Source organism: Acomys russatus, chromosome 17 (genome assembly GCF_903995435.1).
Source record: "Acomys russatus chromosome 17, mAcoRus1.1, whole genome shotgun sequence".
NCBI lineage: Eukaryota > Metazoa > Chordata > Mammalia > Rodentia > Muridae > Acomys > Acomys russatus.
In genome coordinates this window covers 46,142,264-46,165,976 of record NC_067153.1, presented here as the reverse complement: position 1 = coordinate 46,165,976, position 23,713 = coordinate 46,142,264, and the positions used below count along the sequence as shown (strand labels likewise).

The 23,713-nt window shown below is 53.0% G+C and overlaps 1 protein-coding gene across 3 annotated transcripts in view; it reads left to right on the top strand.

Moving 5' to 3' along the window:
* The window catches only part of Scube1 (signal peptide, CUB domain and EGF like domain containing 1), a 119,485-nt gene that overhangs the window by 55,003 nt on the left and 40,769 nt on the right, over positions 1-23,713 (top strand). Inside the window, exons 5-7 of one of the 3 annotated variants that reach the window (XM_051160111.1) lie at positions 11,242-11,367; positions 16,097-16,213; positions 18,741-18,830. The exons of 1 other annotated variant lie outside the window; for it this stretch is intronic. In XM_051160111.1, coding sequence (XP_051016068.1) covers positions 11,242-11,367; positions 16,097-16,213; positions 18,741-18,830 — 333 coding nt within the window. The remainder of the gene's footprint in view (positions 1-11,241; positions 11,368-16,096; positions 16,214-18,740; positions 18,831-23,713) is intronic. One more of the 3 variants, XM_051160112.1, reaches the window with a different exon arrangement.

Genomic DNA, 23,713 nt, shown 5'->3' with positions numbered 1-23,713 from the left:
AAAGTGACAGGAAGATGGCTAAGAGAAATGTGACAGAATGTTTCAGAGGAAAAATAGCAGGATCATGGCTGACAGGAAGTTGGTAAAGGAAAGGCTGGTGGAGAAGTAACAGAAAGGTGGCTGAGGGAAGGGTGACAAGATGTCTGAGAGGAATGTGACAGGAGAGTAGTTGAGGAAGAGGTGACAGGTGGGTGACTGACAGGGAAGTGAGTGACAGGGTACTGAGGGGAAGGTGACCAAGAGAGTGACAGGATGTCTGAGGCAGGTGTGAGGCAGGGCCTGCAGACCTTCGCGAGAGCCTGTCTACCTCGGGTTTATACTTCAGACTGTCCTGTTGCTCACATCATAGAAGTGCCGAGTATTTCAGTGGCGGGTGCTCCTGAACAAGGCGAAGCTCTGTTCTCTTTACAGCCTAGAAACCTGGGAGTCAATGGAACCTGAGTGAAAGGTCAGTCTGGGTTTGGGGGTTTGGTGTTTGTTTTTTTGTTTTCTCAGATATGGCCCAGGGTCTTATACATGACAGCCGATCTCCTATATTTTTAAAAGTTAAAGATGCCGAGTCCTACTCAGAATCCGACGTGGTGTGTGAATCAGAGCCTTCAAAAATGGCTTATACAGAGCACCTCCCCTGCCCCTCTTGAGCGGCTGACTCGGGCCCCAGGGTCTGAAAGGGTTTGAATGAAGGAGGAAAACCTCAAGACTTGGGGACCTCATTGGAGGTCAGGATCCCAGGACACTGTGGAGTCTCAGACCTCCCTCTATATGTGTGTGTGTATTTGTGTGTGTGTGTGTGTGTGTGTGTGTGTGTGTTTTCTTGGGGGTGGGGGGGGAAGGGTTTGCAAGATTCTGCCTATCATCTGGCAGGTACCTTAGTGACCCTGTACCCCGAGTTCCTCTGTCCCACCTCTTTGCATGACGCTTATGAGGCCCACATCTTTGTACCAAGGTACATTTTCACCAAACCATAGACTGCAAAAGAGAGGCAGGTCTGAAACAGGTGTCTACCAGACCATGCACAAAGGGAGTTACACCACAAGGACTGGGGGTGGGGGCAGGGGAGAGCTCACCCACCCCTCTGCTCAGTCTGTCCATAGCAAGGGAAACCATGTACTGTTTTGGTCCTTTCTTGTTGCTACAAGTACTCAGGATGGTTTCTGTTCTGTTCTGTTCTGTTCTGTTCTGGGGCCTATGAACTTGAAGGACGAGGCTCCAGAGTGCTCCATATCGGGTGGGGACACCTATGCTACACAGGCGGTGCCTCTCTCTGTGTTCAGACGTAACAAAGGGCCTAGCTATTGCCTGTAGCTACTTTTAAGGTTACCGCCACCCCTGAGACCTACTAACCTAACCGTTCACAAAGGCCCCCACTTTTTACACTGTTGTATTAGGGGTTCTGTTTTAGTGTGGGTGTTGATAGGGACTTCCGGGGGTCACACTTCATACACGCTAGGATTAGGAATGAGATAGTTCCTTCCGACCAGTAGCCAGACTCCTGAGGCATGGAAGCAAGGCCCTGCACCACATATCCCCACCTGAGCTGGCCATGGTCAGAGCAGTGGGAAAAGCCAAGCTCACCTGACTCTGGGATCTGAGCCTACTACCTAAGCTCGTGGAGGTGGCCAGACCCGGCTGCTTGGCAGAGGCCACCTGAGGGGTTTGGAGTACAGGAATTTGGGTTAGGAATTGATTGCTACAGGGGTGGCCTCTGAGCTAATATCCCGACTCTATCCAGGGCCCTCTTGCTGCCTTCCCCGTGTCTGTCCCATCATTTTCCTGCCTTTGACTTTAAGCCAACCGCTCTGGCTTTCACTTGTCCTGAAGGCTGACTGGACACTGATCTTCTCTAGCCTTGCATCAGCCATAGGCACCCTCGCCTGCCCAGTTCCAGTCCCTTTGGCTTTATGATGGCTTTCCACTGGGCATTCTCCTGGTGCTCACAGCCACCCTATGAAGTGCCTCAAATAAGTACTTCCATGCCCCTTAAAGGAAAATGGCTTCCCTTTCCATGTGGTACTATGTGGGGGCACTTAAAGATGGGGAAGGTTGGACTCTTTTTTTTTTTGGTAATACAGCCAACTCTTTCTCTTTCTCACTTCCAAATTCCAATAAACAAACCCACAGATGGAGCCCCTCTGTCCCATACAAGAGTCCCCAGCCAAGTCACAGCTTAGCTGTAAGTGTACATAGCTAGTGGTCCCCCCTCCCCTAGATATGATTTTCACATCTTGGGGAGTAAGCCAGGTCTGTACTCCAGGGGCCCCTCTGTAACTCCTACAGGGCCAGGGTCGTCCCTACCTTGTGTTGAGACCTTCCATCACTGGCTATGGGGGCTGTGGCAGGCCACGTAGGGGTAAAGGCTCCTTGAACTTCCTTGTCTTGTGACAGACCAGGTGGGCGGGAGGACGGGACATCCCTGGCACTTAGCGTGGAGATTTATGGTGCTACTGGAAGAGGCCTGGCCTGGCCCTGTGCGGTCTGGAATGGCCCTCAAGGCCGGGACAATAAATCCATCCCATTATTTTTTATGAGCCTCCCACCCCATAAACAACTCCTTTGGCTGGTAAGCCAGCTTCATGTACTTCTCCTGGCCTGGCCTCAAGCCGGCGCCAAGGGCACCACAGGGCTTACTTCTCAGTGCTGGCAGGGGATCTTTCCGCCGAGCTGTAGGCCCTTGGGGTCTCCAGGAGTGGCTACTGAAGGGTGGGAGGTGAGCTACAGTCCAGATGGTACCAAGGCAAGGGACAGTCCACCTGGCCCTGGGTCCCTTCTCAGCAGTAAGTTTTTCGAGCCTTGGTTTCTTGCTGCGAACGTGAAGCTCATGTCGGGATTGCTTATGCGGAGGTTGTGTGCACAAGCTGTGGCCCTTAGGAAATGCCCATCCCGGGGCCTCTGCAGCCCCGTATCACTAGCACATGCATCATATCTAGCCGTAAGCTTCACAGCTGAGCAGGACTGGGCCTAGATTTTGATGGCTCTTGAGTGTGATCTGTGTGGTACTGCTGTTATCCCAGTGGTGTGATGTAGAGAGTTCTGACCATAGAAAATTAGCAGAGGATGGCTCTGTTCTCAAGTCTAATCGCATGACCATATACCCAAACAAACAAGTGGACAGAAGGGTATGTAGCATGCAGCCTCGGCCCCCTGAGACATGGAGCACCCCAGCTTTGCCATGCATGCTGCCCTCTACCTGGGTCAGGGCTGCCAGTTGCTGACCTCTGGCCAAAGTGATTGCAGCTGCTGCCAGCTCCCGCCCCCCCCCCCCACCCCAGCCTTCATGCACCCAGCCCGCAGCCATGTCCCTCCTCACTTGATCTTCCCCTCAGCTTCCCCATAGCCTGTCCTTTTCACAAACCAGCCCCTGCTAACTTCTGCCTCTCCACATCCCTGTCCCCTCCTCACACTGCTCCCTGTCTACTCTAATCATTGCTCCCTTGGGAACCTTCTCAGATGCCTGGGCTTTGTTGCTTAGATTTATAACGTGCTTGCCCGTTCTTTGTGCTGAACAGTGCACAGCCTAGAGAGGCCACGCAGGGACACCCAGTATTTACTTGCCATGGGTCTATGGTTCAGCCAAGACTTAGACCTACCTACACTGTGGCCATCAGGTCAGCTGATCTTCCCCCCAACCCAGATCCTTCTAGCAGGGTCTGCCCCCCATCCCCCACCCCCGCCACCCTGAGGTTCATCTGTCAGAAGTACAATTGTCCCCTCAGCCTATTTTTTCTCCTGTAAGCTGGCTTCTCTCCAGGAGACACAGCTGGGTGGGCCATAGCTCAGATCTTGACTCTTACCCTACCCCTCCCTACTATGCCACCCCATTCCACCCATCCCACCCCACCTCTGCAGTGACACCTGTATTTGCTAAGCACTGCCTCTAGATTTGACTAAATGGCAGGAGCAGCCTGTGGTCTCAGCTTTGGGAATACAGAGAGGTTCTCCATGTGGCTTGGGTACCTGCCGTCCTCTCAGGGTCCAGTAGACACAGCTGCCCTGTGAAGAAAGAGTTACACACATAGCAGGCTGGACTCTTTCTGCCTCAGGTCTGGGGCCAAGTAAGGGTGGCATGGAACAAGCTGTCCATGTGACTTCCTTTAGGGATCCTGTGGGAAGGGATAAGATTGAGGAGTTACTATAGGTTTACTGTTTATATGTAAATAAACATGTCCCTGTGACATTTGGGATGTACAATTAGGAAGTGCTCACTGTCTATCTGATAATCCAGTCTGGTTGGGCCATGTGGCTGTTTGCTGGAGAGGGTGAAGGATCTGTGGCCCACTGGGCAGGAGGCCAGCCCATTTCAGTCCTTCTTCCAGCCAGACCTCTCCTCTGAAGTGGCCTCCAGGTCCTTGGAAAGGCTTCGACTTGGTTGTAGTGACACCTAGTGACCAGCCTGAGGAACTTCAAGAGGTGAGGAGGAAGGAAGGGTGGCCCTGCATCTCAGAGGTGGGCGCTGACAGGGAGTCTGCCCCCAGCGCCACTTTTCATGCCCTGCAGCACTTTTAAGGAAAAGGTTTCAAGGCTCCCCAGTTCACAGGTAGGAAGCTGAGCGGGTTCCAAGTAGATAACAAGAGAAGGCTGCGGTAATGCTGGAGTCACACCACCCACCTCTGCAAACATCTGGGATTCGTCCTCCCCACTGTATGCAAAAAAAAAAAAAAAAAAAAAAAAAAAAAAGTGCCCTGTTTCTTGATGCAGCTTTCCTGGAGTCCTCATGACTGGACAAGCATATCCGTCCAGGGTGCTGAACTGTCTAGAAAGCAAGCCCTCCCCCACCCAGTGCCCCATTTCATCCAGCATTGCCAGGAGCCAACCACACATAGTTTCAGGAGGCAGTGATCACTGAGGGACCAGACCAACCCCCCCCCCAAAGGACCCAGGAGCTGTCCTTTTGAAGCTCTGGTTGAGAGGGAGAGCCAACTGAGCCCCATAAAGGGAGCCGGGTGCTTTGCAGGCAGAAGGGACAATGAGCGAGCCCCGGTGCTGGGTCACATACTCAAGACCAGAGGGAGACTCCTTCCCCTGCACTGTTCCAGATGAAAAAGAGAGAGGAGTGAAGAAAGGTGGGGGGCGGGGGAGGTGAGGAGCCAATCAGGGGCCAGGCTGGTGGGATGAGAGATGGCATTAGGATGGCCACTGGAGACCTGGGGCAAGCGCCCCTCCTTCTCATGAGCCGCAGCATCCATATGCTGGAGCTGTGGTTTTCCTGGAATTCAACCACCAGGATGTTCAGTTAGGGAGGTCTACAAGACCCTAGCTCACAGAGGAGCCCTGGGTGGGTGAAGCCACACAGTCTCTCTCTTCTCCCCAACAATGACTCTCTGGCTTGTAGGAAGATGGAAGTCTAGGCAGCAATTGCCTGACCTCTTAATATCTAGATTTTTCCAGAGGCAGGCTGACAAGCTACAGGTGACAACAACTTCTCTCTCTCTCTCTCTCTCTCTCTCTCTCTCTCTCTCTCTCTCTCTCTCTCTCACACACACACACACACACACACACACACACACACACACACACCTTTTCTGCTGAAGCCTGAGTCAGGTGACAATAGACTTTTGCCCCACACTCCAGGGGCAGAGATACCATTCGTGCCCTATTAGGGAATGGAGACCAGAGGCCCCCTGCATCCAGCACCAGGCTGCAGACAAAGACACTGATGCTACCTGGGTGTCTTCCTTATGCTGATGCCCAGGATGGCTAGCTTCAGGGTCTTAATACACGGGGACAAATTATACTCAAGTGTGGCCAGGAGCCCTCAAGAAGCCTCCACCTGATGGAGGGGCACTGTCTAACCATAGCACGGCAAGTGCTGTGACAGACACAGGGTGGAATGGAGGTGCCAGACTCTAATCCAGCCTCAAGATGGAGGAAAAGACAAGAGCAGGAGAGCTTCCAGAAAAAGCAGTACCAAACAATCCAAAGTGGCTAGTCAGAATGAGAGAGGGCATGCAACCTGAGTGGAGGAAGCCACAGACATGGGTGGGAAAAGGAGAAAGATTTCCCAGCATTCCTTGTTGCCCCCGGGCCCCAGCAGGACAGAATGGCGAAGTAGCTACAGGGGTTGGAAGAACTCAAGTGCCCGTGGCCACCCCGTGTCCTCTAAGAGAGCAGGTTCTGGGTCCAGCATGGATTATAGCCCACTTCTCACTGTCCATCTCTCCTCACCATGACCCTCAAAGTACTGAGCCTTCATGTCTCAGTCTTTGAAGAACCAGCCTGGGCTTCATGGAGGTCATTTGTGCAAAGTGCCCATATGGAGTAAGTGGCTCCCGTTGCCCTCATGCAAAGCAGACTAGACAGCCCAGAGCGGATGCCATCTCTTTGGCTTCTGTATTGTCCCATAAGCCAACTCTTCACCCTAGACAGGTTATCAGCCTGTGTGTGCCTCAGTGCTCCTGTCTCAGAAGGGCATGTAATAGGTACCCCCAGCTTACATCCTTCTAAAGTTGGCCTGACGGGTTGACAAGATGGCACAACAAAACTTGACCCCTAGGCAGGCGCTCCAGGGACCTTCATTATCCTCTCTTCCCCACTCTGTCCTGGACCTCCCTTCACTTGGGGTTCTCTCAAAGTCCATAAGCTAGGTTTGGTTTCCCTCACAGGCTGGGGAAATTCTGAGCTGTGGAAGCCCCCTAAGGTCCCAGCCTCTTTCTTTGTGCTTTCACTTTCTGTTGAGGAAGTGAAGGGAAAGCAAATCCTTCCAAGTAGGAGGTGGGCTAGGGTGGGGGGTGGAGCAAGGCCATTGGTTTGAGGGACAAGAACCTAGATAGTGATGTTACTGATGACCCTCGGGAGGCACACATTCCAACTCTGACTGGGGCAAAGGTGCCAGACCTATGCTGAGGGAATGTGACATGCACACTGGTGTGGCAGGCAGAGCACTGTCATATCTCCACACACATGGGGCTATCTCTTAGGCTGACAGCTGCCCTATGGGGAAAGGCCTTGATGAGAAAGCTCCATGGGCCTGTCAAAGGATCTAGGGAAGATAGTAAAAAGGGGCATTGGGCCAGGTATGGCCAGACATGTCTTCCACAATGCTGACCCACTCCCATGGGTGGCTTGTAAAGCAGACATGCGGCCATCTCAGACTTGTAAAGAGTGAATGAAGAATAGTGAGGGCTTCAGGCCATATGCCCCATCTTCCAGAAAACTCTATGAGAGTGCTTTTCAACCTTTCTAGTGCTGCAACCCTTTACTACAGTTCCTTGTGTTGTGATGGCGGTGGTGACCTCCAATTATAAAATTATTTTGTTGCTACTTCATAACTATAATTTTGCTACTGTTATGAGTCATAATGTTAATATGTGATATGCAGGGTATCTGATATGCGATCCCCCCAAAAGGGTCTTGTGACCCACAGGTTGAGAACCGCTGCTCTCCCAACCGCTTCTCCATCCCTCTCAGGGTACTGTGGCAGCTTCCTCTTTGTTCCTGGCTTGAAACCCTGTCCCTCAAAAGCAATCAGAAGTCCCCCAGCACATGCACTTCACCCCTCTGGTGGCAGCCTTCCATGGCTTCCTCCTCCCTTGGTTGAGGTCCAAGGACAGCTTTGTCCCCACTTGTCCCACCTTGGAAGCAAGACCCATGGCTGTCTAATTCTACCCAACAGGTGAAGCTGAGGTGCAGATGTGAGGTAAGCTGCTCAGAGCACGTGATAGTTGCATACAGACCTAGTGATCAATGTGGCAGCTGAGGGCCTTGTCTCCCGGTTGCTCCTGCCCAGCCTGGCCTAGCACTGAGGAGACACTCAGCCCAGGTTTGTGGAGCTTAATTGGATTTGGATGGGTCAGATCAGATTAGCTTCGAGCTGGCGGGCAGCCTGAGCGGCGGGCACCAGGCATGTGAAAACCAGGACTTCCGGGAACAACTGAAATTGTCTTGACTCCTCTATAGAGGGAAACAAGCAGCCTTTCTCTGAACTCGGTACACGTGGCTCCCATACCTATACCTAGGGAGGTGTGTGCTGGAAAGCTTGTGGTTTGCAGCCCTATCGGGAGCAGACGAGGTCCAGGTAGAGATCTATAGGAGGACAGATAAGGCCTGCAGTCGCACCCGAGCCATGGAAGCTATGTTACACCATCCCAGCTGGGCCTGGGCCTGGGGCTGAGTACCCATGGGCTCAGCATGAGTAGCCAAGGGGCTATGCTTGAGAGGAATGTAGGTTGGTTAGTGGGGAAATCCATCCTCAGCCAAAGCTGCCAGAGCAGCCTGGCAGAGGCCACAGAGGCTGGGAAGCAGCTTCCAATCTGGGGTCCAAACCACACGCATGAGACAGGAGAAGCTGGTACCTAGTGCCTGGCATGCCTACTGAAAGGCCGGCCGTGCCTCTCGGGCCCATGTCCTCCCTTGATTTAGAAAATGCTGGTTTGGGTAAAAATCATTATGTTTGCACGTAGTAATATTTAAGTTGTTACTTTTAAATACAACAAAGATTATAGCTGCCAGGAACATAAAGAGGACCCCCAGTTCAGCTTCAGTAATGCCCCCAGCCTGTCCCCACCCTCAGTGGGAAGCAGGCATCTCTGGATCCTGACGGAGAGGAACCAAGTCTATAGTGTACCCACGAAGGGCTTGGTATAGGAGCCTGAGACGGGAGGCTAAACTCAGAAGCTTTGGCTCTGCCTCTAGGTTACAGCGGGGAACAGAGGCCTTCCATACAAGCATGTGTACACACACTCACACACACACACATACACATACTCACACATACACACACACACACACCACCACCACCACCACCAGGAGGTTGTAGAGCAGACTAAGAGAGAAAACTTCTGGAATCTTCTCACTGTGCCCTCAAGACCAGCTCTGTTATTCTCTTCCTGATGACTGACCATCAGTTGCGGCAGTCACGGGGGCACATTACTACTCCCCCAGAATCTCTCCAGGGTGTGGCCCCTTGGCTCATGACTAAAGTCAGATGCCTGAAAGGAAAGGCTCAATGGTGGCAGACCCTCAGAGGAGAAGGCGTGGCAGTTCTAAAGCCTGGCACTCTATGGTACCAGCGTCTAGAGATGCATCAGCATCCCCCATCCTCCCGCCTGATGGTGTACAGGGCTTCTCAGAAGTTGCAATTCTTTGACTAGAAATGGAAATTCAATCTCCCTTTCTTCACCTCACGCAAGCTGAGCTAAACAGAGCATATGGGCTCTTCCCTGCCTGGAAAGACAAACTAGGTCCACTAAAGGCACTGATCTGGGCTAGCATGGGGCAGCTGGGAAGTCAGTGTGACCTGGAGGATAACCTGGGGTCAGTCAAGAGACTTTATGGAACTGATGGCCTCAGGGATGGCCTCAGGAAGTCATTTATAGCAGATAGGAGGAAGGAACCAGGAAGGAGAAGCCGGGGAGTAGAGCAGACTGCACGAGATTGTGGACCTTGGGAGGATGTATGTGGGGTCAGGGGACCGAAGGTCATGTCACAGCTGAAACACTGGAGAGTTACAGAAGCAGCCACATTAGCAAGCAGTGAGTGTGACCTAGGCTGTGAGCTGCCCACTGACGGTTCCCATTATGAGTCAAGGGGAGCTGCTTGGCAGCGAGACTCTCACTAGGCAGGTGTCCCAGAAAACCAGACAGGAAACTGAGTCTCTGGATCACCAAGGAAGTCCCCATCTTGAAGCCAGCTCTGAAACATGCTCCACCAGCTAGGACCCATCAGAGTCCCTCAGATCTGCAGGAGCAGGCCAGGGTCTGCAGAGGTACTTGGCCCATTGAATGCCTGCCAAGCACTTGGCATCTTCCTGGCTGTGGCTTTGGTGAACATTTATACCTAATCCTGGAGGCTGAGGGTGTTGGCGTTGCACATGTTTGTTTCTAGGTGAGGCTCAAAGAAGAAACCATGGTCTCCAAGGCACACAGCTTATGGGGAAACCAGATTCACGCCCACAGGGGCTTTGCTAATGAAGCCTCACGCCTGGGTTAGCTCATATGGGCTCAGGAGCAACCCTGGCTACTGGTGGCCAGCTGAGGTAGGAGTGCTTATACAGAAATAGGCTGTGGCAACAGAGCAGTTCCCTCCCAGGGACTATTGAAAAGCGGTCATCACACCTCTGTCACTGCCATCAGGCCTGGGTGCTGTTGGAAATTGAGGAGAGAAAAGGGGTGGGGTCACCTCCTTCGATGGATGCATTGGGTGCTTTGCCTGTCCCTTATGGGTCAGCAGATGATGCTTTCTCTGCACTGGGAATAGCAGTTTGGCTTGAATTAAGGAGCGAATCAAAGGGAGGGATACAAAGAGCAAGAGGTGGTAAAGTCAGGTGTTGGGCAAAATGCAGTCTTCGCTCATGCCCATCTGTGAATTAACTTTAGACTGCCTTTCCTTTACTTCTTATCTTTTTCATGGTGCTGGGAAGGAACCCATGGCTGCCAGTGTGCCAGCCAAAGTGCTCTACAACCGAGTCACACCTCCAGCCCAAGACTTTCCTGGTCTATATTATAACAGCCAGAGACTTGTCCTTTCAAACGTGTCCCTGTGTTACCAAGGGCTCATGTCCAGCACATAGGGTCACAATTACACTCTCCTCCCCTAGGACAGGATCCAGTGTGGTCCTCTCCCATGAGAGGCCACCTCATGTGGTCCCCACCTCAGGGGTTTCCTCCCCTCTCCCAGATGGCTTCATCCACTGTGCACGCTCAGGTGGAGGTGACATTAGGTCCCAGAGCCGGCGCGCAGCACACAGCAGCTCTCTGCCCTTTGATCTGCCTGTGGCCTCTTGATGGACTTGTGACCTACAACCTCTCACTTGACCCCCCCCTACCCACCCCCCAACCCCCACCCCCGACCTCATAAATTCTGGAAACTCCTCACAAGTCACCAAGAAGATAAACATCAACTGGGGTCATTGGAAGGAAGCTCAAGCCACTCCAGGCAGACAGGGAGGAAACAGAGTTTAATGAGTGGATACAAAGGTGTCCTGCAGCCATTAGTGGCTGAGGACAAAGGCCAAATGACCCGATTGAAGGCAGTACTATACGCTTAACCCTGCAATCTGATGTTAGGCAGGAGCTGTGCCTACGGGCTCAGAGATGCCATTCAGACCGTACCTTACAGGACCCAGGCACTGTGGCAGAATACACTGTGGCTGAGTGTGTGTTCGTGCACACACATGCCTGTGTACATGTGAGTGGTGTCTGAAGTAGCTGACTAAACACACCCACCGTGGGGCACCACCAGTCGCCTCTCCACAGCCTTCTGCTTCCATTGGTCTCCAACCTCTGTCTTGTCTGTCTCTCTTCCCAGAGGGTATGAGCTGCATGAACAAAGACCATGGCTGTGCCCACATCTGCCGGGAGACACCCAAAGGTGGGGTAGCCTGTGACTGCAGGCCCGGCTTTGACCTTGCCCAAAACCAGAAGGACTGCACACGTAGGTAGATGGAGGCAAATGGGTCAGACACCCCCACACGTCTCCTACCGTTGTTCTATGATGGGTCTGTCCAGGGTGCTGGTCAGGGAGGGATCTCAGCATCCTGGGGTGGGGGAAGAACGGAGTCTGCCGAGGGGCTCGAGGAAGGTGGGTGGATGGGTCAAGACCTCCCAGCTTGGGGATTTTTTTAATACTTTGTATGGCACTATCAATATAGACCCAGGTACTGGTTTAGACTATCATCTGTAGAGCCCTGAACTCTAAACTCTCTTTGGGGATGAAGGGGTGCAGCTCAGAGGTCTTAAAGCCCTACTTTACCTTAGGTGACAGAAGAGTATAAAGGAAGCAAAGGAGGGTGTTTGGGAGAGGATGGATGGGAGGAAGTGGACCTGGTGCTGACATTTTTTCCAGGTTCAAAGGTCAGAACCCAGGGTCAGGAAGCAGTTTGGGTAATAGAGTGTTTGCCTTGCCCTGGGTTCCATCCCAGCACCACATAAACTAGGCATGGTGACACACACCTATAGATCTAGCACTTGGGAGATAAAGACAGGAGAAGTTCAAAGTCAACCTTAGCTATGTAGCCAGCCTGTGCTACATGAGAGCCTATCTCAAATAAAATAAAATAAAATAAAACAGACCTCTGCAGGGCAGCATACAACCGTGAGCCCCGTATCTGAAGAAGGCAGCAGGACAGAGGCACCATTTCAAGGCCTACTTGCCTGCCTGGAGGAGATCTGCCACAGAACTCAACATGGTGCAGCCTCTTTTTATTGGGGGTTTTATGGGACAGGGTTTCACTATGTCTTGCTATGTAGACCAGGCTGGCCTGGAAATCGCAGAGATCCACCTGCCTCTGCCCTCTGCCTCTGCCTCCGGAGTGTTAGGATTAAAGGTGTGTACCACCACACCCATCGCTACCCCAACCTCTTCTTAACATGGGAATCCAGCCCATGAAGAGGAATGGAACTGGGAAAGAAAACAGAGGTTAAGACATTCAAAGGGTTCCAGGGCGTCGGACACAAGGCGCCCCACCAACAGCTTCCTGAGAAGCCAATGTCATGCAGGCTCTGCTCACTGATCCTGGGGTTACCCAGGCTGGGCTGTATTTGTTCTGGGCCTGCTAAGAACTGAGGGAACCCATCTGACACACACACACACACACACACACACACACACACACACACTTTATCAGTCCCACATTGTGACATAGAAACACAGGCCAGACAAGGTGCTTCTGACCTTGAAGGATGTACTCCCAGCTGCCTGAACTCCAGCGTCTGGGCTGACCAACACCACTCTAAAGGCCACGGCTTCCCTTCATTCCTCCGTTCCCAGCAGAAGACAGCTGGGCCACCATCCCCAGACACTGTGACTCTCTTGGCACCCCTTCCCCTGCTGCTAACCCTGTCTCCCGGGGTTCATGCATCAGCCTCCTATGCTATCTACCCATTTGCCAAAAGTAAAGGCACTTCCTTTGCCTCTGGCGTTTTGCAAGCTTTTCCTGGGGAGACGTGAACAAGCGCCTGCTTGCCCTATCACTGATAGACAGGAGTATGAGTTCACCCAAGTCCAACGTGGGGAGCCAGTGAGTTTATTGGGCTTATTTATGAAGCACAGGAAACCTCAACACAGCCACGCCACCAGAAAGTCTTGTGCCAGCATGGACAATGGCTTCCCCACAGCCACAGATAGGAGGCCCCACCCCCACCTCGTCAGTTAACCTTCCACATCCTATGTATTCTGTCTCCGCCTCGGACTACATGCAGCCGGGGCAGAATTGCAAACATCTGTTCTGATGAAGAAGATTGTCGCTGTGTTCAAGGATGCCATTTCTACGGCGTCTGCCCGTGGTCAGGATGCGGGCCAGTCTCATCACTCCTCAGCTCTTCCCATGGAACAGTAAAGACATGCATGTCGGCTGTCACCAAGGCAGGACAGAGCTAGCCTGGGCCCTAGCCTGGTTCCACAGATGGATTCTTCCAACCTCAGAGAAAATACCCACTACCTGGCCACTCTCAGAGCAGGTGGGGCTGCCTCCAGCTCTCCCCGTCCTTGTGCTGAGCAAAGACAGGAGCAGGACCAGGCTGTAGACAAGCATAGTCTCTGAAGACTTGCTCCATGGCAACAGTAGAAAGAGGGCCACCAGCGACCCCACCGGACCAGTTCACCACCGTAAGCCATCTGAGACAAGTGCCACACAAGAAGGCTTACCCACAAAACTCCTCTGGGTATCTGGCTTGGCTGGAAGAACTGGGGACAAGTCAGAGTCGGTGGAAAGCTAAGACTCCTATCCTAGTCAACTCAGGTCAGGAAAAGGCTAAGCCCAGGCTAGGAACATTTACTGCCCCATGGGTGCACAGTTCCACCATCCTTGACAAGGATTAGAAAACATTTCCATGTCCTAGGCCAAAGAGTTGGGGAAAGCCCTATGGCCTCCCTGGGAGGTGGCAGGCACCCAGGAGGTCTTCCGGCTTTGGTTTCTTCTGAGTGTTTGTGAGGCATTGTTAAAAATGGATTGGAAGACCAAAGAAAGGGGGGAAAAAGGCTGGGTGGTAGTAGCACCCACCTTTAATTCCAGCACTCAGGAGGCAGAAGTGGGTGGATCTCTATGAGTTTGAGGCCAGCCTGGTATACAGAGCAAGTTCCAGTACAGCCAGGGCTACACAGAGAAACCCTGTCTCAAAAAACAAAAGCATCAACAACAAAAACAATGGGTTTTCCCACGTAAATCTAGGCACGGTAGTGTGTGCCTGCCATCCCAGTTTTTCTGTCGTGAGATGGGAGGTGGAGACAGGAGAATGCCTGGAAGTCCGAGGGTCAGCTAGCCTGGTGTACACGGTGGGAAACAAGAAGAGAGACCCTGTCTCAAATGAGGTAGAAGACGAGGATCAGCACGAAGGATGGTGCAGCGCTGCATGAACCCCAAGCTCACTTGTATTTCAAGACCCTTGGACTCTAGGGTTGGTCGGGAGCCCAGGCTGGGCTTACCAACCTCTCGGCTGGTTGAGAGAGGCTGTAAGTCTCCACACCCCATGCCCTCATCCCTCCAGAGGCTAGGGCCCTTTGCAGAGATGAGGACATTCTTTTATCCATCTTGGTCTTCCGAGAGCCCAGCATGCAGAGCTGGGGACTGTCTGTGGTACTCTCACTGTCTTCTCCCAAGATGCCCCTGTGTCCACTCTGAAGAGAATTTTCAGTAACTACAAACAAACAAGCCACATAATGCCCAGTCTGGCATTGGCCCGTCCCCTAGGACATATTCAGGCCCTGCTCCTGGGCCCGGGAAACACCAGTTTGCTGTCTATCACCATCATCCCTGACTTCATGGAGGACAGCCTGTGGGCTGTCTAACTTTTCTAGGTTGGGTTAAGAGGAGCACGCCACTGAGAGGCTCCAGGTGATAGAGACAGTAAGACACCCACCTGTTCTCGCCTGCTATGGAGACTACATGAGTCCAGGGGCTCTTGGGACAAGTGAACCCAGAAGGCCATTGCAATTCCTTTCTACGGAGAAACCTATGCGAATGTGACTGCAGAGGTCCATTCTGCAGTGTTTGGAAGCCATTCCCAGGAAGTCACCCCCCCACCACCACCACCAGCAACTTCTCTCCCTTGCCAGCCATCTGAATGGATCTGCTTAATAGGTGACCCATTCAAACTCTCAGATCTAGAATTCGGTGCTCCTCTAACCAGGCCTGGCCTCAGACAGACTTTCATAAGCAATTATGTAGGCAGATTACGGACAACCAGTCAAGGTCTCCATGAGTACATGCTGTGTGGGCACGCCAGTGACATTCATTTTACCCACCAGCTCTTTGCGTGATAAAGTAGAGTCTCCAAAAGCCCTTGGGAGAGATGTGACTTAGATGCTTGTCCTCTTCTGGTGACCTCCCTCCCCCTAGACAGTGGCAATGGACCATCTTCTGTTTTAAAAAAAAAAAAAAAAACCTGACTGTATCATTTTCAGACTGGCTCCTTCTTGCTCAGTCCCCTTTCCATGCAGGTTGCTGCTGCTGCTACTGCTGCCGGGAGTGTCTGGGTTGACGAGCCCTAGATCCCCGAGCCACCATCATCACCAGCCACATAATATAAATTGTTCTCAGCATACACCCCAGATGACATTAATTTGCTTACGTTTCGTCTATCAAGGCATTGTTGAGCTCCAGAGTCAGAGCTGTGAGGGAACATAGCTAGCTTGAGATGTCTCATAATTAGGACCCAGAGAGAGGGGGCAGGGGGAGGGAGAGAGGTATCCATAGAGACATCTGACACAGGCAGTAGATAGAGCTGTGCAAGAAGAGCTAAGGAAATAGATGTCATTTTGAACCACAGTCTCGATCTCCCCCACAATTGACCCTGTCTGTCCCAATATTAAAGGGCATTTTGCCTCAATGAGACTGATGGGGTTAAAGTGTCTTGTGTGGGTATCCCCACCCCCACCCCCACCCTGCTTCATGCATTAGCTATGTGGGGCCCAGAGTCCACTACTGGGTCCTCCCTTTTCACTCTAGAGACAAGCATTTCTGTCTGACACCCTGGAGAGATTCAAGGATGGAGATGCACATCTGTCAGCTGCCCTCAATCCTCAAAGGGCTATTCCCTGGCAGCCTCAAGCTCTTACCTTCCTCAACCCCTCGCCTCCCCCTCAAAAAATAACCAGTGCCTATAAACTAACGATTTCTGTTGTTGCTCTGTTTATACACACGTGTGTACACTTGGGGACTTATTAGTAACCTGTAACTATGGAAACGGAGGCTGCCAGCACAGCTGCGAGGACACAGACACAGGCCCCATGTGCGGCTGCCATCAGAAGTACGCCCTACATGCGGACGGTCGGACATGCATTGGTAAGTAGGTGCTGTAACCTAGTACCACTTTGTGCCATACTGCCCCTGCAGGTACCCTGTGTGGTACCCCACCCACCCACCCCCCCCATCCCAGAGGAAACAGAGGCGAGACAAGAAGAGGAAGCACCCACAAGGCCAATGGGGATGACAGACATCCCAAGGGCATCCTCTCTGAAGATTAATCCAGGATCCCTTAGTCCCCTGGGACCAAGTTCCCTAGGGACATCTAGGTTGGGCCTCCCTAGTGGGGTTGCTCCCAGCCTCATCCTCAAAGCAGGGAAGTGTCTTGCAGCACCGCGCTTCATCTTAGGGGCGACTGTCCCTAAAGCCCCAGTATTTTCTAACGTGGAAAACCGTTGGCAGCCTTACTGAGTCTGTGTGAGCGCTGCACACAGCCGTGTGGAAACTGAGTTTCCTAGCACGTGGGCTCACTGTGAGGGTGGAGGTGTGCACCCTGCGTGGGGCGTGCGTGCTTGGGACTGCTTCTCATTCTGAGTTGGCCGGCTCTCCCTAGGACTTCCTCACCCACCTGAAGTCCCTTCTCAGCAATGCTCCTGCCCCTGTCATCACCCCAGCTTGCTCTATGGAGTCCTGAGTGAGACTCGGCCACTTCCCTTCTTCCAGGCTCATGTTCCCAACGGCAGCTTGAACATTTGTGGTTATTTTATGTGATAATTACTAATATGCTTTTTTTTTCTCCTATTCAAAAACAACAGCGAGATTTTTTTTTTTAACTAAGTAAAAAGAATTTCAGACTTTGGGGCCAAGTGTCTGCTCACTGGGGCCCAACGGTCGATGGGGTCGTGTAATGTTTGCTACTTCTTTGAAAAGCCTGCCGCCCCCCCCCCCACTGCTTCTTCTTATCAACTTGAAGGGTGTTTCTTGAGGGTTTTTTTTGAGTGACAGAAAGGTGTTGGTGAACCCATGTGTGCACACGTGTCCCAAAGCTGCTGTCTTACCCCGTCCCCTGCCTCTGCTCCTTGGTGTCTTGGAAAGCTGGGTGCTAGGCTGGGCAGGGATCCCAGGCCATCCCCTCCGTGGTAGGGGTTGTCCTGAATGCCTGTGGTGGCTCTCCCTCCTCTGTGTGGTCTCTTCTCTCAGACGGCCATTTATTTTATTTTGTTTTTTTGTTTTTGTTTTTGTTTTTTTTTTACCCTCATTCCCGCTGCTTCTCTTGTGATGGTCCCTGATTGCCTGTCTTGTCTGATAACTGACATTCGTTAATCATTTTTTCAGAGCCAAAAGCCAAAACCAAACCAACCGACAAAAAAAAAAAAAAAAAAAAATGTTTTTTTTTCCAAAGCCAAACCAGGTCTCAGACCAGTGTCTATTGCAGCCTTATCCCATCTAGAACCATCTGTCCTCCAGCCTCTCTCCCTTTGCTGTCCTGCCCAGAGTTCCCTTGAGCCACTCTGGTCTCCTGCTCTGTCTTCCTGTCCGAGTTTCCCACGTCCAGTCGAGCCTGTCCTGCAGCCACTGGACCAGCACAGACAGTTGCTGGGCGGATAACTCCAGCCTGGGTCTAACCCTTCTTGTCTGTGTCTTCCTCATCCTCTCTCATCTTATTTTTATTATTATTTTTTTTTTAATGTCTGCTGCATGTGACAGTTCCTTGCTTGGATCTCTTCCACCCACCCCCCCTAAGCCCCACACTTCCTGTCTGCCCCCTCTGGTTAGAAACCATCCCCTACCCAGCTCCAGCCACTGTGGCTTCAACTCCTGGCCAGGATGAGAAAGCTCCCCGTTCAGCTTTGCTCTCAGCAAAGCATCTTGGTGCAGCTTTGTGCCCAGTGGCTGGAGGTTCCCTGGCCCGCCCAAGCAGTGTCCCTCCTGCACGCTCCTAAAATGACTGACCCGTCTCTGCAGCTCCTTGTCAAACACTTGAATGCTTAGCTCTGGTCCTCTAGACAAGCAGGCAACCAGTGCTACCCAGATCCCCTGGACAGTCTGTCTGTCCAATGGGATCCAGCGTTCTGTGTGTATGTATGTGTTGTTTCTCTGTAAGTTTTGTTTTTAATTTTGCATGAGTGGCAGCATCCTTGTAACAGGGCATCTGCTGCTGTCCCGGGTATATCCATCACCAGACCTCGCAAACCTATCCCTTCGTCCTATGCTTTGTCCTGCACCTGTACGCTCAAGCCACAGGGACCTATAACCACTTCTCTCTGTGAGCCTATAGCATGCTGTCTGCTTCTGCATCCTCGGCACAGGCTTCCTGCTCTGACCTCAGCCGCCTACCCTGCTTGTCTGCATGTGTCCCCCCCGCCCCCACTGTGTCCGGGTTGTGTCGTGGCCACCTTCCTTGTCTGCATGCCATCCCTCCCACCCTCCGCTGCCTCTTTGCTTTACCCTGAGCACACCCGCCTGGAAAGTTCCTGGGATGAGCCCTTGGCGAGGGCACCGTGCTGGCCCGGCATGCTGTGTTGGCTTTTGTGTGCACCACGCCAAGAGGCTGACTGTCTTGGGCCGCGGGAAGTGGGCTCTCATTAACCACGGGCTCCGTGTTTGTCCCTTACTTGTGTTCTAGAGAAGGATGAGGCTGCAATTGAACGCTCTCAGTTCAATGCCACGTCAGTAGCTGATGTGGACAAGCGGGTGAAACGGCGGCTCCTCATGGGTAACACTCCTTCCACTTCCCCTGTTCTCCTTGGCCCTTTTGGGCGTGTGGGTGAGTGTGAGTGAATCCTGGCCCTGGGGGGAACTGTGTGACTAGGAGAGCGTATGGATGTTGGCGGGGAGGTGTACTGCTGTGTGAGCCTGTGTATGTGCTAGCATGTGGGTGAGGGTACGCATGAGGAGGTGTGTGGTGTGGTGTGGTGTGGTGTGGGGGGTCTCTGTGTGTTGTGTGTGAATGTGGGGGGGGCGGGGCTCCAGTGCCGATGGGACCTCATTACTACCCTCCATCAAACACGGTTATCTCTTTGGATGTTGTAGAAGAGAACCCAGCACCCATGTCTAGTGGCCTGAGCGCATAAGCCTCCTCTGTTCATGTAAACGTCAACATGTATGTTAGGCTCCCAGGGTCAGCATGCCATGCTAACACTCAACAGCCACCGGGACCCTGGCGGGGGGGAGGGGTTCTGTGCAGCAGGGTGTCCTGCTGGCAAGGCTGCTGTTAGACCAGCCGGAGGAGAAAGGGAAGGAAAGCGTGAACACCCTTGACAGCAGACTATAAACAAGACACAGGGTTCCGCCTCAGCACTCCCTCCTTCCCTTGCCCATCGGTGAGTCCTCCTGTTCTAGGTTGCTGGCCTATAGGCTATGCCACATGCCTGGGCCTCCTGAACACAGCTACAGTCTCCAGGGTTGTCACAACCTGCTCGGTGGCACTGTCAGGCTCACTCAAGCCTTGGTGGCCGTAAGGTTGAGCCGAGGGGTCCTTATTGCTCAGAGGAAGAAGCTGAGGCTCCATGGCTGGCCCCAGGCTGCTCATTACCCTACACAGCTGATCCCCATTAGGGATCGTGGCCATGTGGGTCCTGGAGGTGAGCGATGAAGGTCTTAGAGAGATTACCTCCTTTTGTAATACCAACATGGAGACCCCAGCGGAAATGCACTTCTCTCTGAAACAGCACCTCCCCCCCATCCCCCCCACCCCGTGAAAAGAGTTAGGGTGCGGATGCTCTGAGACTTCAGACCCTAGTGGGTAGCCAACCCCCAGTGAGGCAAGGCAGCTCCCTGGTAATGTTAGCCAATGCAGGGTCTGAAGGAGAGCCGAGGTGACCACGCCTCTTTTGTTTCATGCTTGTCAGGGTGTGTTTGGGCATTATATTCAGAGGCAGGCCATGTGTGCAAAGACAGGCAGACAGGGAGGGGAGGTAGAACCAAGTTGAGCTGATGGTATTGACCTCAGAGAGGGAACGCTAACATACTGTCTTGGGAGAGTTCTGGGGCTGGAGGTGGCCTGGGCCTCTGAGAACCCAAAATGGGAGGGAGGGAAGACAGGCTAAGGGGAAGCAGCTGGCAGCAGGAGAGGCAATTCCATGACAGACCAGGTCCTGGTCCACCTGGCTTCTTAGGTTGTACCTCTGCCCCCTGTGCTGACCAGCTTCTCCACCAGAGGACCATGGTGAAGATGGGACATGAGAGCAGATAGGCGGGGACACTGAGCCCTCCCAGTTCACTAGAGCCAAGACATCATGTCCAGTTGTCGTACAGATGACCACACAGGTTTCTTCCAACCCAGGAGCCATTGTGGATGGGGTTTATTTGAGGAGGGAAGGGGGAAGCTGGAGGCGGAGGGTACACCCATCAGGATGCAATGGCCCTCCCCTTCCTGCCTTGCATCCCACTCTGGATTTCTGTGCTCTGTACATATCTGGAACAGGATGATTCTCAGGCCGAGAGAGCCTCCCTTCCTTGTGGGAGCCCGGGGCCGTACATCCCTCTGGCAGTGTCTTCTCATCATGGCCTTCACAACGGAGGTGCAGGATTGAGATCAGTTCTCAGTGAACTCGTAACTGTTAGAACCAGGAACTCCCCAGGCAAGGTTCTGTCCCTAACCACAGAGGTCACATCCCTTAGATGCCCACAAGTCAGTTGTCATAGGTGTGAGCCAGACTTGGGACACACAGACAGGTCCAGAGGACACAACACACAGAGGGCCTGAAGCCCAGGAGCATGTCAGTCTCTAAGGCCCCCAGCTCCCTCTTGGGGCCTGCTACTTTGCCCAAGCTGTGTTAGTTTTGACTACAAGGGTCCCAGTTTACAGACTGGAAGTGACCCAGTCTTGACTTAAGCCTGCAGTGTCACTCAGGCAAAGGTGCTGGTAGCTTTTCAGGTTCAGAACGCCCACTCCTGTCAGCACCAGGCAGGACAGGAAAAGCCAGCTGACCCTTGTGAGAGCCATGTAGTAGAGAGAGGCATAATGGCAGGGGTGACTCCATCCCTGGTGGGACAGCAGAGTGCTACCCCATTGGTTGAGGGAAAGCCCACAGTGAGGCCATCCTTATCCTTCTGAGAGTGAGGAGAAGAGAGTTGCGGGGTTGGGTAGCTAGAGACTATTCATACCTGACAGGCTAAGGAGGCCACCCAGTGCAGGGCCCTCAACACAATCCTGTCAGCAAAGCCCTTCTTGCCATGTGGGTTCTGAGTTCTAACAGGTGGTCCAGCCAAGGCTGAGGGCCCTCTCTTAAGGCACAGTCCACAGTGGTCCTCTCTCGTTGATCCAGTCCAGGACTCCCAAGTCTTCCTGCCTATAGTAGACACTCCAAACCCAGTCCTATACCTATGAGACATAGTGGACAGTGAGAGCCTCCCCATCAATCCTTGCAGTGGTCCCCACCTTCCCTGACAGCCTAGTGTCTTCAGCCCCTCTGCCCAAATTTCCCCTCCTCTACAGTGCTACTTACTTGGGTCCCCACAGCCCCACAGGCATCTGCCCCATATCATGAGGACAAGCCCAGAGTCCTGAGGTGGGAGGTAAACACAGCTAGGGCAAGCTCCTGCAGATACCAAGTCCGAAGCCAGTCGCCAGAGTCTCCCTGCAGCTCAGCAACTGCTTAGCTTTAGTCTGTTCTCCCAAAGGCACTGAGTAGCGGAACCTACAACCAGCCAGTGGGGCTCTACGGGAGCCTGCGGGAGAGCAGTGCGCCCATCCCCCAGGACAGTGACCCCAGCCTTGTGTTCTGCCCAGGCTTCACTGAGAGCCGGTGCTGATATGGATAAGGACACAGAGAGAGAGCGTGGGGAGCTGAGAAACTTCCTGCCTGGACTCTCCTAGCTGGCTCTTAACCTCTCACCCGACCCCTTCAGGCCCATGTTTCTCTGCTTCCCCTTGGAGTCTGTTCAGGAATGGATTCTCCTGACATATTACAGATGTCAGAGAAAACTGGGCACTGCCTAGTCAAAAGGGGGGGCAGGTTCTAGGTTTACAAGAAGAGGAGTCCCCCCCCCCAAAGCCTTACCTGTCCATCTTCATAAATGTTCCCTGGATGGCCAGAATTTCGGTCCATGATTCTCTTGATCAGCAGCCAGTGCATAGACATGGTTCAGAGGTGCCTGGGCTTGGAGGGGAGGTTAAAAACTTTGGCCCTGGGACCAGCCTTCCAGGCCCCTGGGAGCCACGCCCGCCAGGGATATTTTCTTAGCTCTCCCAGAGACTTCTTCGAACTGGGAATTGCATGTCACGTACCCACTAGAGCTGTGGAGATGCTACAAGCCCATGCAGAAAAAGCATCTAGCATAGTACCTGATCCGTGAGCGACACTCAACAGTACCAGCTGTTGGCATAGGTGGCCAGGGGACAAGACCAAGAGTAGAGGCAACCAGAAGTCTGTTTGATGAGCAAGCAAGATGGATCCAGCACTACCACTGGCTCTGCCCTGTCCTTCACCCGCAGCCTGTCTCCCAGCTTCTGTCTCTGCTCTCCTACTTCCCTCACCAAGGCCTCTGGTGCTGAGGTGAGGGTGGGGGTAGCTTCATTTGTGGGTGTGTCCTGCCGGGAGGCACTTCCTGCTGCAGCCTTCTTCTCCTGCAGAGGCTGGGGTCCCCTTGAGTTGGTGTCCCACACACACACTTACTCAACCAGCCTCCAAGGAGGTGAAAGTTGAAGAGCGTGGTAGGCATGACAGCACCCCCAAAGTCAGCTGCATTGTGAGGGGTCCAGGAAGGGGAGGGACCCAGAGAACTGTGGGATAGGGAAAACTAAAGGTGACACTGCCACACACTACCTCCAGCCTCATGAGAGGCTAGCTCCAGACATTTCTCCCCACAAGTTGCTCAATTCCCTCTGGTCCTTTCCAGTCAGGAGCCCCATGTCTGTTTCTTGTTTTTCCCAGTCCTACATCCCCCACTCACCTGGATGGCCCCTGTCTCTCTGGATGTACCCTCTTCCTGTCGTGCCTCAATGGGTCCCATCCCCCATCACTACCCAGCACCACCTAGGGCAATTCCACCTAGCAAGGCCATCTCCTGTCCTCACTCGACCTTCCCCATGTCCACATTCGCATCCCCACTGGACCACAGTCCAGCTCTGCACCAACTGTGTGCCCCTTCTGTGCTAACAGGATATAACTCCCCACAGAAGGCCAGAGGCTGGGCACAGGTAAAAAGGGTCAGGTGACCAAGCTACACCCAGCCGCTGGACTGACCCCACGTGTGGCTAGTCATCTCCCTCTCTTGATTCCGTCTTACATATATACATACAGCTGGTAGGAGTTAATGGTGATTTGGCTGTCAGCATGAAGAGTGGGGTGAGGTGCAGGGTCCCAGCAAGGTTTATCAAATAGGAATGAGGCCTCTGGCTGACCCCAGATAAAGAAAATGACACTTGAAAGATAGGAGCCACACAAAGATGCACAAGCCGTGCTTCTGGGCCTGGAGACTGAGCTTGGCTAGCAGCATAGCTAAGGAGGGAGCCTCACAAACAGATGGCAACCCTACCTCGGGCCCTCGTCTTCCATGCCCTGTGTTCCATCTATCATAGTGGGGCCAGGCACCTTTGACACTCAGATGCTTCTTGGTCTCAGCCCTCTCAGGGTGTACCGTGGGGCCCGTGCC